The sequence below is a fragment of the Lampetra planeri genome, chromosome 5 (assembly GCF_965212315.1).
Source record: "Lampetra planeri chromosome 5, kcLamPlan1.2.h2, whole genome shotgun sequence".
Taxonomy (NCBI): Eukaryota; Metazoa; Chordata; class Hyperoartia; order Petromyzontiformes; family Petromyzontidae; genus Lampetra; species Lampetra planeri.
In genome coordinates, this window is record NC_136111.1 from 13,061,683 (window position 1) to 13,078,351 (window position 16,669).

General features: G+C 44.0%; 1 protein-coding gene across 2 annotated transcripts; it reads left to right on the top strand.

The window, feature by feature from the left end:
• The first annotated feature begins 773 nt into the window (after positions 1 to 773).
• LOC144718901 (uncharacterized) lies at positions 774 to 15,976 on the top strand. Of its 2 annotated transcripts, none has more exons than XM_078594495.1 (7): positions 774 to 1,106; positions 6,973 to 7,299; positions 8,175 to 8,246; positions 10,158 to 10,256; positions 10,539 to 10,637; positions 12,687 to 12,770; positions 13,802 to 15,976. In XM_078594495.1, the coding sequence occupies exons 1-7, from the start codon at positions 1,104 to 1,106 to the stop codon at positions 13,910 to 13,912; spliced, it is 795 nt and encodes a 264-aa protein (XP_078450621.1). In that variant the 5' UTR covers positions 774 to 1,103; the 3' UTR covers positions 13,913 to 15,976. The 2 variants fall into 2 exon arrangements, with proteins under 2 accessions (XP_078450621.1, XP_078450620.1); XM_078594494.1 differs by lacking the exon at positions 774 to 1,106 and adding an exon at positions 4,404 to 4,581.
• Positions 15,977 to 16,669: the final 693 nt, after the last annotated feature.

Genomic DNA, 16,669 nt, shown 5'->3' on the forward strand with positions numbered 1-16,669 from the left:
ATTAGTGAGGGGTGAGTGGTGAGGGTGAGCGTGAGTGGTGAGGGTGAGCAGTGCGGGTGAGTGGTGATTGGTGAGGGTGTGATTGGTGAGGATGAGTGGTGAGTGGTCAGGGTGAGTGGTGAGGGTGAGTGGTTGTTGTGAGGGTGAGTGGTGAGGATGAGTGGTGAGGTTGAGTGGCGGTTGTGAGTGGTGATGGGTGAGTGGTGAGCGGTGAGGGGTGAGTGGTGAGGGTGAGTGGTGAGGGTGAGTGGTGAGGGTGAGTGCTGAGTGGTGAGGGTGAGTGGTGAGAGAGTGGTTAGTTTTGAGGGTGAGTGGTGAGGTTGAGTGGTGAGGGTTAGTGGAGAGTGGTGAGTGGTGATTGGTCAGTGGTGATTGGTGAGGATGAATGGTGAGTAGTGAGGGTGAAGTTGAGTGGTGAGGGTGAGTGGTGGTTGTGACGGTGAGTGGTGAGGGTGAGTGGAGAGTGGTGAGTGGTGATTGGTCAGTGGTGATTGGTGAGGATGAATGGTGAGTAGTGAGGGTGAAGTTGAGTGGTGAGGGTGAGTGGTGGTTGTGACGGTGAGTGGTGAGGGTGAGTGGTGAGGGTGAGTGGTGAGGCTGAATGGTGAGGGTGAATGGTGAGAGTGAGTGGTGAGTGGTGATGGAGAGTGGTGAGTGAGAGTGGTGAGGGTTAGTGGTGAGGGTTAGTGGTGAGAGTGAGTGGTGAGGGTGAGTGGTGATTGGTGAGTGGTGAGGGTGAGTGGTGAGGGTGAGTGGTGAGGGAGATTGGTGAGGGAGGTTGGTGAGTGGTGAGTTGTGAGGGTGAATGGTGAATAGTGAGTGGGAGTGGTGAGTGGTGAGGATGAGTGGTAAGGGTGAGTTGTGAGTGGTGAATGGCAGAGGTGGGACAAAGTCATTGTTATGCAAGTCCAAGTCGAGTCGCAAGTCATCAAATTCATGACTCGAGTCTGACTCGAGTCCAAGTCACATGACTCGAGTCCACATCTCATAGGTGGGACAAAGTCATTGTTATGCAAGTCCAAGTCGAGTCGCAAGTCATCAAATTCATGACTCGAGTCTGACTCGAGTCCAAGTCACATGACTCGAGTCCACACCTCTGGTGAATGGTGAGGGTGAATGATGAGTACAGTCAATATGCACTGCTGTTATCATACCAGGTACCACCACCACAATATGTACTCCTCTCATCATAGCAGATACCACCACAGCAGTATGCACTGCTGTAATCATAGCAGGTTCCACTACAATATGCACTGCTGTCATCATAACAGGTACCAACACAGCAGTATGCACTGCTGTAGTGATAGCAGGTACGACCTCAGTCGGTATACACTGCTGTAGCGATAGTAGATACTGCTATCGAGTTGGTAGATACCTCTATAGTAAATACTAAAACAGTCAGTATATACCGCTACAGTCAGTCAATACTGCTACAGTCAGTATATACTACTATACAGTCAGTACATACTACCACGGTGAGTAGCTACTAGAGTCAGTAGATACTATTATAGAGTGAGTAGATACTGCTATAGATTTTGTAGTTACTACTATAGTCAGTGGATACGACTATAGAGTCAGCAGATACTATACAGTTAGTCGTTACGAGTATATAGTCGGTAGATACTACTGTAGGCCCAGTAAATACTACTATGGTCAGTAGTTATTACAGTCAATAAATACTACTACACAGTCAGTAGCTACTACTGGCTCAGTAGATACTACGGTACAGTCAGTAGATACTAGATACTACTACAGAGTCAATAGATACCACTTCCTCTGTTGTATGTAAGGTGTTGTTAGTATATATACCTACGAGGGGTAAAGATATTTTTTGAGGGGGGGGGGGGGGAGACCGCAATTTTCGGAAACCTTTTGACATCAACTATTTACCCCACACTTTCTACAACTTTTTGGACTTGTGAAAGCCTCTTATATATTTGTTGGTGGAGAAATGTACAAACAGCCCACCGGGCTTTGACAATACCTTAGTATCTGTGTATATATATGTAAGGTTTTTAAGAAATATATTTTTCACTCGGGCAAAGCCGGGTACTTCCGCTAGTTCCCTATATTTACAGAAGAAATACTCACTTAGCTTGCAGAATGTATTTCCATGAGGGTCCTGCATTGCCATGTTGGCCATTCCTTTTAATAAGTGTTTGGCTTCATGCGCGAGCATACCAGAGCACGTGGAGAAAATCCACCACACGTACGAAATATTAACAATCAACGCGCCACACAGATGGATTCAAGAATTCAATGCTCTCTATGATCCACATCGGGATTATCGTGCATTACAACCCACGCCTATACCACACGATAAGACCAGAAAAACAATCATGCAAGTTCTAACCAGGCTCATACTGCTTAACAAGACATGGCGAGATCTAACATTCAGAGTCATTTGGTCGTAGGTATATGTTCACATTCAGACGTACATTCATATATGCTGTACTCTACATTCATATACTGTATACAGTATTAAGGGGGGGGGGGGTTGCGCCACACCCAGGCGACTTTGTCTCTCACGTGGTGATATTTACACTGCACGAGGTACTCATTTAATGCTCCCAGAGCAGATTCAAATACCATGTGCCAATGACGTTCACCCGAGGCCAGGAACCACTGCGACACTGCTTTCCTCAAACAACAACAACCATCGCCAATCTCCACGAAGGTGGTGACGTCACCTCCGCGCTTGTACCAGGCTAGGTGCAGTTTGAAGTCAGGTCATGGGATAAAACCCAGGTGTTATGGGTTTACTGACCGAGATGACTGTCAAATGTTTAACCTGTGCCAACAAATCCACGTGTAAAAATATATTTGTGCATTATGCAAAAACATCAATTCCAGGTCGCCATCAAATTACATGTGAGTAAATTTCCATAAAATTTCCATTTCTGTACCACTACTGCCTGTGAGTTGGTCATATTTACTCAAGTTTACTTCGTAATCACGACTCTGGATCGCGTAATCGTTGCACCTGTAATGTTTACCAAACGCTCTGCAGTGAGTGGCAGTGCTGTTATATTGATACATATGTTAATGGGAAATGCACTGGCAGCATTCTTGACAGTTCAGAGCACACCCTCAGCTGTCAATACAGTCACGCACACTTGGGTAATTAATTATAAACATTGCATGAAGCCAAAGATCCACCCGTATAGTCTTCGCAGGCTGTAGTGGCAAGCGTAATTGGCTAGCACTACACACTCATGCGCCTTTACATCCCCAATGCTGATGTTTACACACTGCATCAGGTACTCAATTGAGGCCGAGTCAGAGCAGGGGGGGGGTGGGCAGGACCGGTTCACAGGTGGTCGAACTCAGGACGCTGGGTTCGCAGCAGAGTGCGCTCATTACTACAATGCCGAGTCCCACACAAACACATTCGCCAGCAACAACAATCAACACTCGCCGTTCACCACTAAGTGGCGGTGACGTCACCACGGCGCCTGTGCCAGGCCAGGTGCACTTTGACGCCACGTGAAGTGTCGAAGGCTCGCCAACAGATCACGAGACAGGCCCAGCAGGTACCATGGGTTGACTCGCTGAGATAACTGGCAGATGCACCAGCTGTGCCCTCTATTGTGCCAACTTGCTGCGTTTTAGCTGCCCGGCACAACGCTCGTTGTGGTGAGCGTGGCCTCATCTGCCCTCCGTTGTTGTTGAAGGGTGACTGCCTCCATCTGCCCAGTGGCGTCCTACACGAGCCTCCTCCAAGCTCACCCAGACGCACGCAAACCAAACCACGCAGCCACATCCTCCCCTAGACACGCAGACACAGACATCCACCCACGCAGGTTCTCACACGCGCTATCTTGTGACCCGCCTTCTCTTTTTTCTGTGACTCACCAAGTGGACCTCTTTTTGTTTTAATCTCCGAATATATATTTGTTATCGCTTCAAAGTACAGTATCAAAGATTGTAGGGGGGTTTTAAAAAATGTATTTCTACCCCCGTAAACTACCCATTGACCCTTAGTTGACTCTTAGTGACATGTTCATGACTCATACAGAACAATTGACGTGTTACTTCCCCTGCGCTATTCCTTGCAGTGCACACCATTGATTTACGTCAAAGATTAAAAGCGCTGAGAAGCAGAAGTCAGACGCATCGAGGGGACGTTTTTCCAGCAACGGATTGATCATCGTTGACGATGTTGATGATACATTTTTATCCGTCGTATCCACTTTGAAAACCTTGAGCCCAATAAATTACACTTATTAGAATTCCAAATTTCAGTTAAGACCACAGGAATAGAGGGACTTATCACCTCGGGGTTACAAAGACGGTGGGTAGAGAGGGAAGGCGGAGTGAGAGGGTGTAGTAGTATGTATGTTGAACTTCTTTCGTGCGTAGCCAACCGTGCGAATGGGAGGAGGGTAGGAGGGAGGGGGAGAAGTGTTTCATCACGAGGTGAGGGAGGGAGCTGTTTAGGCACCCACGACCCTCCCTATATTAATCGCCGATCCGAGCTAACTTCACTATTCGCGCTCGGAGAGACTCGAGGAGAGACAAGAAGCGATGGGGGTGTCCAAGCTCACGATAGCCACGCTGTTGCTCGGACTGGGTTTAGCGGTAAGCGACTCCACTACTACACACCGCTCCTCGACATAATTGGACACTCTAACTGTGCCTGCTCAATTAACACCAATTATCTAAAAATGCGCCCGGGTGGCTTGCCGGTTAGAACACGCTCTGATCATAACATTAGGAACGTGGTGGATTTGAAAAAAAAACATTCTTCAGAGCCGTTAAAATAAGTGGCAATTTGTTGGGAAGGAAATAGCAGCGGTTTTTGTTTAATGGACTGGCTCATTTCGATCAATTTAAATAAGGAATGTCCACCACTAATTCGTTTCATACAGATCTCATTGTATAATTAACTAGGCGATGGAATCAGATTGGTAAAATAATGTTGCCTGCTCGAGATTTTCCGACGCCGTTGCTGGATCGTTTAAAATGTTTTGTTCGTGAAAATGTGATAATGATATTAATAGGTAATAATAAGCGCTCGCGAGCGAGCATCGCTCAGCCATTCAGTATATCTCGAGATAAAATAGAGGCATGTCGTTTAAACTGTGCTTAGACCGTACATTGTATTTCGAATATTAATTCATTTGGTCGAATCTTTGTGGATTCTAACTTGGCTGAGGAATGTCGACGTCTCGTCCGAATAACCATTGTTTTCAGGAACAATTCGCTGTAACGACGACGTGCGAGTATTGAATGGAGACGTGTCTCGATGCGTGCATGTGGCGCGTGAATGTGATTGTGTGTGCACTATATAGTACTGTATGTGTACATCTCTACAGCCACATAATATTCAACAATAGATGCATATTTAACACGTGGGCTTTCGCGACTAATAGCATCCATAATAGAGTTTTTTTGGGTTAGAAGCTAGTTGTAATTACTGGCGAAACGTCGTACTCAGATTGTAAATGTTGTGGCTTGGCTCTCCAACACACCGGTTAGTGCTGTACTAGTGACGAATTGGCACGTTCTGTTTACGTGACAACCCTTGCTAGTTGGCTGTGTCGGGTGGTGGCGGGTTTTAACGACACATTTATATATTTACGCGATCTAACCCAAACAAAAAACCTCTATTATGAATATTTGCCTATGTTTGACATTTCATTTTGTATGTGAATCAATGTGTGGTCTGTGAATAAATGTCTTGCGTAATTGACAATCATAGTTTCCAGTCACATTAATCATCCGCTGCTGAATGAAGGTCCTCACCCCCCGCGCAGGGAGGGTCTTGGGGATTATTTGACCAAACTTCTCAACGCTGATCACTGCGTAGGAGCATAGAGTACAACAATAGTTACATCATTGATTGTATGGGGGAAAAAATGGCAGTTTCAAAATAATGAAACAAACGAATAGGCTTCACACTTTCCGGAAATAATACTATAAACTAAACTAAAACTATTTTTTTTATTTTCCAGGTAAGGCCCGCTGAGCAATGTAGCAATTTTTCAGAAGAGACTTGGCCACAAATTATAGCTCAACGAAGTGGCTGATCACGTGGAAATGTATAGCAGCCATATACTCTAATCGCATGTTTCTAAATGTGGAGGGAAACCCCGGAGGGCCCGGGTATAAATCCACACGACCACAGGGAGAACATGCAGACTCCAAATATACAGGCGTCAGGGTTGGGATCGGACCGACGACCTCCTACAAACCTGGCGAGGGAATTAACATCTCGTCACTCTGACGCCCCAATGTTAAAACCTCAAATAGACACCCATTGCAAGGCATCAAGTTTTCGTTAACCACACACGCTTGTGGCAAAACATGCAAACAAACATGCTCTGATTATAATATATGCGTTTTCTTTTAAACTAATTAGCCCACACCAGAGCCAGCCTTCTATGTGACCTTGTCTCACCAGTGCTCGACCAGAGAACGCCAAAAGGCGAACAGCACAAAGACAACGCAAATATCAAATCATTAATAGCTCGAGTTGAGAAGTTATATCTATGGGACTCACAATCTGAAGGTGGCGATTTCAAATCCCGAGTGTGAGAGCGAACTTAGCGCACCATTCCTCTGGGGTTTATGAAAGCACTAATGCCATTTCATTCCAGGTCAACGGTGGGTTTTTTTTTATTCGAGACTGGCCATGCTATAGAAACGTAAAATTTCCACAGAGTATTATCTAATCGTGCGTGAATGTGCATGTGACACTGAATTAGTCACTGGTGTATACACAGCTCTCATATTGAAACAGCGTGAGCGGGGCCAAGTGGGCTGATAAAGGCCCTTGTGTATAAAGGGGCTTCCCCATCTAACATCATAGCCAATCTACACGTATCATAAAAAAAATCCCCTATATACATTACATAAGCTGTTGAGTTAAGTGTTGCTTGCAAGCACCTATTAAGGATGCTGCAAGGGTCAGTAATTTGAACAGATAATAACGTGCGTGTGTGTACGTGTGTGTGCGTGTGTGGGTAGGTATGCGCGTGTGCGCTGGTGGGCGTGGGCGCCTGTCTGCCCGTGCATGGCTCAGTACTGGAGACTCTGTTGGGGTCAAAGATCCTCATGGCGGGTAATAGTTCTGACATTCTGGGGTCAACCTCGGTGGGGTCAGAAACTCTGGAGTCAGATTTTCCAATATCAAAGTTACGGGCGTCAGGATCGTTGGGCTCAGGATGGCTGACGTCGGAGTCTCTGGGACTGGGGGCCCGGGTCGCCTGCCTTGGAGGTGCTGCTCTTCTCAGCCTCATCGCCCTGCTTCTCGTGGTGGCCGCCTGGTATCAGCTGTGGCCCCTCCTGCTCCTGGTGAGTGCACCTATGCGGAGATAGGACATTAATAAAACACGTGCAGACGTTTCCGGCTATTAATTGTAGATTTGAAGCTTTCGTGACTGCAAGGATTCATATTCTTAGGTTTTTTCGGTAAAGTCACGTAGGTAAAAAAATTAAATTAATGTAATTTTAATCGGTAAAGTCACGTAGGTAAAAAAAATATTAATTTAAATTAATGTAATTTTAATTTTAATCAGTAAAGTCACGTAGGTAAAAAATTAAAATTTAAATTAATTTAATTTTAATTTTTTACCTACGTGACTTTACCGAAAAAACCTAAGAATATGTTTCCAGCTATGTTCGTCATCAACATCACGATCGTCGTCAGCATCGTCATAGTCGTCATCTATTCTAGTCATCATCATAGTCAATATCAGCATTGCTGGGTGTAGGAGTGATTTCGCAACTTGGAAGTGATTTGGCAACTTGGAGGTGGGGGTTGGTGGATTGCAAAGATACAGAACACGGGTGGTCATTTCAGGGCAATGCAGCATGTGGGTTCACGGGAGTCAAAACTGTATAGTGAAGTTGGAGTGATCTCATTTTCGTGTGGGGTTCTTTTTAAGGTAAATGCTGTTTTCATTCACAACTAAAATATGTTTCAGGGAATTAGCCAAACATCCAAAAGTAAGGTCCTTCTGAATAGATGTCATGAAAAAATATGATCAGAAAGACAAATCAAAATGGACTAATATTTAGCTCTGATTCTCGGAATGATGCAGTATGGCCTAGCATGCCTCGGATCTGCTCTACAATGCTCATGGACAGAGCATGAATCATGTGTTACCAATGGGAGCCGGTGATATCACTGATGACACCTGGTAATGCCTGTGTAATTGTGTGTGTAGTTCATGGCGATTGCTGTGATCCTGAGTCTGTCTGCAATCGTCGCTGCTCAATATTTCATCCCAGATACCGAGGTAAGTTCATTACAATAACAATTATAACAACAATCACTGCCATGATCATGATTTTTTTTTATCTACATGAACACCAGATAAGCAAACATGCAGACAGACGCAAAGGATACATATACACAAATACCATATAATTTACACTGCAGGAGAATGATTATGGAAGCACTTAATAAAAGTGTAACCACACAAACACAGGCCCACAGTTACTTTGACGTGTTATATATGGCAAACTTGACGTCATGACTTTACGAGGATCAACCTTTTGCCTTCATAATTGTACGCCTCTGCCAAACTGGCACTCACTGTTTAATTTTGTCAGATATTGCATCACAATGAACACAGCAAATTAGTGACGGAGGGACACACCTTTAAAACACAACAGTAGGTATACATAGGGCAATAGTTGAAGGCAGATTGATAAAACAAATAATTAAATAATGAGGTGATTGATGTCAAGTAACAGTGCTTTTGGAAAATTACACTTGATAATGAGCAATGCATCTGAGTAAATAATTGGGAGTCCCAAGTTTGATTTCTCGCCAAGGGTAACGTCAGTGGTGAGTAATTACTGAACCATTCCTGCCACCCCCCTTCTTTTACCAACCCACACTGACCAGTGTAGTGAAGATTGGTCAAACAAACCCACAGTGACTGACATAGATGGGGAGGCCTTCATCCATGAGTGTAGGGACAAGGCTGTAAACCCAAACTCAGACAATGTACTATCAATCCAGTAAGAGCGCTCGACTCACAATCTGAAGGTTGCAAATCCAAATCCCAATTGTGAGGGTGGACTTTGCGCATAATTCCTCTGGGGTTGATCAAATAATTACCACTTTGAGGTCAGGAGTGGTTGGATTTTTCAAATGGAGAGACTGGCACTGCCAAAGAAATGTAAAATTTCCACCGCTGTCCCACCAAGAAGCACTATCCCATTGTGCATGAATGTGTTAATTCTAGATTTGAAGTTTTCGTGACTGCAAGGATCCATACTCTTGGTTCTTTCGGTAAAGTCACGTAGGTAAAGAAAAAAAAATACAAATAAATTAAATTAATTCATCGATTGCAACACAAGCAATCATTGATGAATAAAATTAAATCACGACGTTTCGATTGCAACACAAGCAATCATTAATGATCATCAATGATTGCTTGTGTTGCAATCGAAACGTCGTGATTTAATGATCATCAATGATTGCTTGTGTTGCAATCGAAACGTCGTGATTTAATGATCATCAATGATTGCTTGTGTTGCAATCGAAACGTCGTGATTTAATTTTATACATTTTTATATTTAATTTTATTTTTATTTCTTATTTTCTTTACCTACATGACTTTACCGAAAGAACCAAGAGTATGAATGTGTTCATGACTTTCCACGCGACGTGGAAATAATGTGTTACGTCTCGAGGGCTCAAATATGAAAAATGTATCGCACCTGGGCTTCTGTTTCCGGTTTTGAAACGACAACACTGGGTTTTTTTAATTAGAGGAAGCCATGGATGATATCTCGCGTCAGAAATGTGTCATGGCTGTTTGTGGTCATGGGGGTTTGAAAGAGCAAGAAGGGAATTTGGCTAATGGCCATGTGGGCAGCTAACTAGAGCACAGAGTGCGTATATCGAGAACCTGGCATCAAACCGGGTTTAGCAACTTCGGTATGGCGGGGTGGGGGGGAGAGACATTTTTTTGGTGATGTTTTAAACACACAGTAGTGGTCAGTGCTGGATGGCGATAGCTGATAAATGTAGAGTGAGTTTAATGCGTCAGCATGTAAGTATTTTGTGATTAAAATAGATTATACCGCTAACAATACCTGCAACTAAATGTGCGTGCCAGAATAGGTGGTCACAAACAGCACTTGCCCAAATCATCTGCCAGGCTAACAGGGGTTCCTGTGATTCGTGTGTGCAGCTGATTGCCTGGATTCGGGCGCGGGGCTCAAAGCTTCTTCGGCACGAGTTTGAATCCAACCTCGTGCTCGCGTCGGCATGGAACCATGCAATGTCAGAGGTACAGCACGCACCTATCTATCCAGACACGTGTCCATATACAGACACTCACGAACATAGACACATGCACAAAATACACACGTGCAAACAGACACAACCGTTCCTGCATATCCACACACCCATTATGCACATGGTAATACATGAGACAATTGCCTCCGATTTAGTGATCATTCAACCCCAATTACCATCCTAATTCATGTCAGCCCGAAAAGGCACTGACCTCACTCGTCCTGGAACGATGTAAAGAGTTAACCATTGTGATTGTGTTTTCTCCTCTCTGCAGTTTCAGTGCTGTGGGGTCAGCAGTGCCTTAGATTTCGACACCATCCCCAAGGCCTGCTGTGGGCCGCATCTCAACTCAACCTGTCAGCCATACCCACAGGTGAGAGGGGCAGCGGTGATGGTCGGATTCGGGTTGGTGCCAGGATTAGGTTAATTTGGATCATGTCAATGGGTGATCGTCAGGGATCATTTTCGTGTTATTGTTTGAAATATGGTTATCTTATTTGCATGTTCAATAGTGCTCTATTTATTAACATAAACATACAAAAAATACTTTGATGTCGAATATAATTGCCTGTGTCATAGATTTACCTTAATGTGTGTCGACCTCATGTTAGGGTGGAGACATATGTGGGATCATTGTTATTGGCTATTGATGCCTTGGAGGCAGTACCTGTGCATCGAGAGGCATGTGATACTACTGCCTTCAGTTTTGATGCCGATGCATTGATACTAGTGTAGTGTCAACGATTCAGAGACAGAGTTTATAGGAGGCACTTTCTTTATTAACAACTTCCACGGTCTTGTCTGCACACTCTCCACAGTAGCTCAGCTTAGCCTGCACACAACACCAGCCGTCTAACACCGACGGCGCTGAAGCCAACTATATCCTTCGTAGCGCAATATCTAGCGGAGACATTTAGTGACGTCGGCGATGAGACGACAGCAACGACGAGACGAGTCCATTCTCAGAACCAGCACAGCCTGGGTCCGCCCTGACCATGCCTTCCTAGCAGGTTTCAGGGGCATCCAGACAGTGTCGTCCGTGAGCCTTACCCTGGTTCCTCCCCTCTGCCAACCCACCGTGCACACCCTCACCTGCGTGTCTACTATCTATATTCTTAGGTTTTTTCGGTAAAGTCACGTAGGTAAAACATTCAAATTATTAAAATAAAATCACGACGTTTCGGAGGCAACACAAGCTTCCGTCTTCAGGTGGAACCGTCACAGCACGATAGCTGTATCAAGTGAGAGATACAGCTATCGTGCTGTGACGGTTCCACCTGAAGACGGAAGCTTGTGTTGCCTCCGAAACGTCGTGATTTTTATTTTATTTTACTTTTATTAATTTGAATTTTTTTACCTACGTGACTTTACCGAAAAAACCTAAGAATATGAATCCTTGCAGTCACGAAAGCTTCAAATCGAGAATAAATGTCTATCTGTCCACCACAGTTGCCGCTGCTGTCCACCAGACGGCGCTATTACACTCCACGGGAATCAACGATACAATTTATATCTATATTTACATATTCCAATACCACCACTGTAGAGTCTTTATATCGCTTGTTGATTGAGTCTGAAATATGTATGTGGTGTTTTAGAGTGTCATCCAATATGCATATGAAAGAGCGACGTTTCAGTCTATTGGATCAAACCCTCTCAATGTTTCGGTGTTGATGTTAAGTGCTGAAAATGTCATTTTAATTTGTTCACATTTACAGGTTGCTTAGAATCCCCTCGTCTTCTTTGCAGCACTGACTAATGCGTTTTTCAACTCCATTGAGCAAATTCATATTATTTGGGTCTTTCGGTTGAGCAACTTCGGGTTGAGCAACTTGTAAATATTGAGGATTGTCTTTAAACTTACAGGGCTTCAGCTTAATAGGCAACTGGTTACAACCAGGAAAAGTGACATTGAGTGGCATCCTAATGTGATGTGTAAACATCAGAACTAGGGAGACAAAGGCAGATGGATATGGTCGCCATGCCATGCCTTTGTGTGCCATGCCTGTCTGAACGGGGGGGGGGAGGGGGCCACAAAGTTCTCAGGTGTGTGGGGTCATGATAGCCAGTGTCCACCACCATCGCTACTGTTCATGCATATTGCCCAAATTACCCGGAATGTGCCCGACCTTGTCAAAGCTCAGACGTTAAGCTGGATTGAGTTCTTGGATAGGTGACCACCTTGCATAAAACTTGGTTGCGTTGGGAAGATTAGGGCAGTGCAGCAAAATCAATTATTGCACTGTACTTCTATGCCCCCACGTCTATGCTCCGTCTTCACCAACCTGTACTAATCAGCGTGGTCAAGTATGGTCAATATGCATGTACAAGTTTAGGGTGAAGTCTCATTTCAATGCCTACACTTTCCCCCCCCCCCCTCACCCATCCCCCCCTGGCATGTATCTTGTTTCAACTCTACTAGGGCTGCCTGGACAAATACATTGACATCCTGCAGGACCACAAAAGAGTCTTCATCCAAGTCGCAATAATCTCTACACTCATGCTGGTGGGCACAGATACGATGACGCACACTTGCCTCCCCGGGGTGTGGCATGGCTGGCATGGGCCCTGGTAAAAGGAAAGAAATGCGAACCCCTGTCTTTCTAACCCAGTACCAATGGCCATCCGACCCATGGGCATCTCTGTGCAGTTCTACTGCCTGCACACTCGATAGCTGGGCCACTGCTGAACACATACATCATGGGGCAGGCGTGATGGTACAGGTCTGTGATCCAGTGCTTTGGAAGAAAGGGTTGGTGGATCATGTAGGAATTTGTGAAACTCTAAAATCTGCTGCCCTGCGAGGTGGCCAGCAGATGGAAGCGGGGTAGATGAGTTCTTAAATCCTTCTGTTTGGAACTTTGAGGTTTATTCCATTGTTTGTGTGGTGGGTTTTCTCCGGTCATTCTGGTGTCTTCCCACATGCAAAACACTCACTAATGGAATTGGCCAAACAATCCAATACAGGACCTTCTTGAAAAATAGTCTTCAGAGTCAATGAGGCTTTTCTAAATAAATACACGGCATTATCGTTGTCATGACAAATACTCCATCCATGTCACAAACATCTCTCTCACTTCACAAACATCTCAAACCCTCATCACCAACTCTGAAAGCTTTTACTTTTTGGAGGTTCACCAGGGACATGGTGAACTGGCAGCTCCTCCCGATGTAAGCCCCATCCACTTTTCAATAACCACGCCCACTGCACCGCTAGTCCCGCCCACACAGTCAGTGGCCTCACTCTTTCTGAGATTGAGCCACCTACTGGTCACAGGCACTGCCCACTTTTCTGCCAACCCCACCCACTACACAGGTTGCTCTGTCCTTTGTATTATGAGTCAAGCAACCTTGGAAAACATTCTTATTTTCAGAAATTCTTAAGGATGTTGCAGCAGCCTTTCTGAAACCGTGACTATGGTTGCCAAGACATTTGGTAACTTTAAAACATCACCTTAAATGATCATAACCCTGCGCTCTATACTTTAACACAATGCCCATTATCCACTATTGATGTCTATGATGTTGTTCCTGCAGGCTGTTGCAGTGGTAATGTGCAGCCTTCAACTCTACAAACTCAGCAAGGAGATGACGAAGTCTACGCGAGACGTTTATGTGTCCTCAGAAGACGTAGCTCCATTGCTCTAACGGGATTGCCTGTCCCTACGCTCACAAAAACAGTTTTAGATGGCGATTGTTTGTATGTCATGGTCAAAGACCATTTAAGGTTTTTCGCAATTAGATATGTGTCGTATTATATGATTGAAACATAATTTATTTCTAATCAATTGTTTCCCAAAATCACCGATTAACAATGTGTCCACTGAAATGCATTATCTGAGTGCGTGACTGTAGTGGTAATCATGATATAGTGAATCGAATATTGTTTGTAACAATCAATAGTTTTACGTTCCCTATGTTGCACAGTGGTTAGTATACTGTGATATGAACCCGGCAACTTGAGTTCGATTTTTTTTATTTCGATAATACACAAGTTGTTTCCTAAAACATACACAGACAGTTAAAACATGCCACTTGGTTTGTACGCTCTATTAAGGGCGATATGGGCCGGTGACATGGGCTAGTAGTAGCGCGTTGGCTTGTTGCAGATGTTCACAGTTCTAATCCAGTGGCCACCCTGATTAATACTGCAGGTCTATTAACCAAAAGTATGCTCCATCTACTTCACAGTGGATGTTAAAGAACCCCTGATGTAATTTGCAAGTGAATTGATTGATTTGTATTTGTTTACGCGGGTAAAAAAACTAACTATTCTACAATAATGTCCCGCAGAGTAGCTTGGTGAAAAATTAAGTTACAGCAGTGTATAAAGCATAACATTGCACACAGTGAGTAGCAAACACACTCAAGAAACACGGCCAACACCTAAAAATAACACCAACACGCACGGGGTTCGCTACCCAAATTTACAGGAAAAGGGAAATCTTAAATCAAGGAAAGAATTTTTAAAGGTTAGAGAAGGGAGGGATTTAAGCTGAAACCACAAAGTGAGCTTATTCCAAAAGTGAGGAGCGGCAACATAAAGACGAGGCGCTTGTGTGCCGACATAAGGGTAAACATTTACCAACAATTAAAAATTGACGCCGCAAACTACTCAATTGGGACTATCCACAACAATCATGCCCCCACCCTGTTCTGCCAAGTTCGTGGGGGGAGGTTGATAGCACTTCGGCCTCCACCTCCCGTGATGCTGCCTGTGGTGCGTGGGTCACTGTGTTATGATTCGTGTCCAGAGACTCGACTGCAAGAAGCAGTCAAGACTATTTAACTTAACGTTGATTCCACGACACGAGGTTTTGGAATTACTATCCTGAGGCTCTGTCTCCAGGAGGTGTAGTTTAATCATCAGTGTATTGAGATGAATTTGACAATGTCCTCAGCCTAATAGGACTGTAATATATTTGCGTGTATGTACAATAATACCCCGATCTTGATTTGAAGCTTTCGTGACTGCAGGAATCCATACTCTTTGGTTCTTTCGGTAAAGTCACGTAGATAGAAATTTAATAGATCACGACGTTTCGACCGCAACACAAGCAACCGTCATCAGGTGAAACAAACACAGCAGGAGAACTGCTACGTCATCAGTTCTCCTTCTGTGTTTGTTACTATTAAGTTTCTATCTACGTGACTTTACCGTCTTCCCCTTTTTACCTTAATACCACTACCTGATTTGCGTCGCCTCAACCCACACTTACGTCGCTGACAGCATCCGTCCTTGTATCCGTCGCCTCGGCCTTCGCTTGCACCTACCCTGTACATTACTTTGATTGATGTCGTTTTGATATTCGTCCTCGTACCTTTCACGAACATTCCCGAAGTAAACCGGAGTATTACTGAACAATAGAGCTGCTTAGTTCCTCTTTGTAAATATGAATGCAGTCCTTGTATATGTTTTAATTGCCTAGAAATGCAAACATGTAAAAGTGTTCTTAAAACGTGTATTTTGTAACATTTGTAATGTTAACTTTAAACAAATGTTAAACCACGATGCCCTTTTTATTCAGGAAAGCCTGAATCAGAGCTCTACCTTTCAGGATGTGTTTTTTTTATTCCTTTGATTGTTTTGCATATGAACTGTATTTATGTTGAAAATAATCACGAGTGTGTATTATGACTTGGCAATTTTTGATATATTTTTTTTACCGTGATGAAACGACTTCAAATATATGGTTTCTTACCGAAAATTTACTTTCGAAGAGAGTCTTTGTTTCAGATCACATCACATCGACACATTATCCTATCTCATTCATCGTCTCATCTCATGGCCAGGGGTTGTGTTATGTCCGTTCTATATAACTGATGATCAAAAAATGTATTCTCAAACTCAATCTCATCAGTGCATCTCCTTATCTCATTATTACCAATACCTTATCAATAGGTCATGTTGTGATATTCTCACCCCATCAGCTGTTATTAACATATAATGCTAATTTATCTTTAACATGCTAATTTTCACCTGGCAGCTCTTTGATTCGTGGAAAACCAACCACCGTCGGGGTGGCTGCCCGCCACTTACATTATCATTGGCTGTTGACATTTGGGCTACACCCATTTCAAACCCTTATAAACAATTTGCTTTGGAAGCTAAGTTCCCTTTTCCTGAAGACGACCGCTTGTGTTGCGATCGCAATGTCGTAGTTTTTTGTTATGTTTTGTTATTTTATTTGAACCTATCTACGTGACTTTACCGAAAGACCCAAGAATATGAATTCCTGCAGTCACGAAAGTTTTAAGTCAAGATTTAGGTGGTATTTTGTCTGCTCTTCCACAAGATGTCTTGGAAGAAGTGGAATGTCCAAATACTTTGTTCCACTACACGTGACCTCCCGAATGCCTTACTGTGGTGTACTCATTTCTACTGCCGAGTGGACAGATGCGGGG

Excerpts from the sequence above, each read along its gene's own strand:
- LOC144718901 (XM_078594494.1), top strand. The coding sequence starts at position 4,528 with ATGGGGGTGTCCAAGCTCACGATAGCCACGCTGTTGCTCGGACTGGGT. Across the intron at positions 4,582-6,972 it reads TGCTCGGACTGGGTTTAGCG|GTATGCGCGTGTGCGCTGGT; the intron begins GTAAGCGACTCC and ends GTGTGTGGGTAG. Across the intron at positions 8,247-10,157 it reads ATTTCATCCCAGATACCGAG|CTGATTGCCTGGATTCGGGC; the intron begins GTAAGTTCATTA and ends TCGTGTGTGCAG.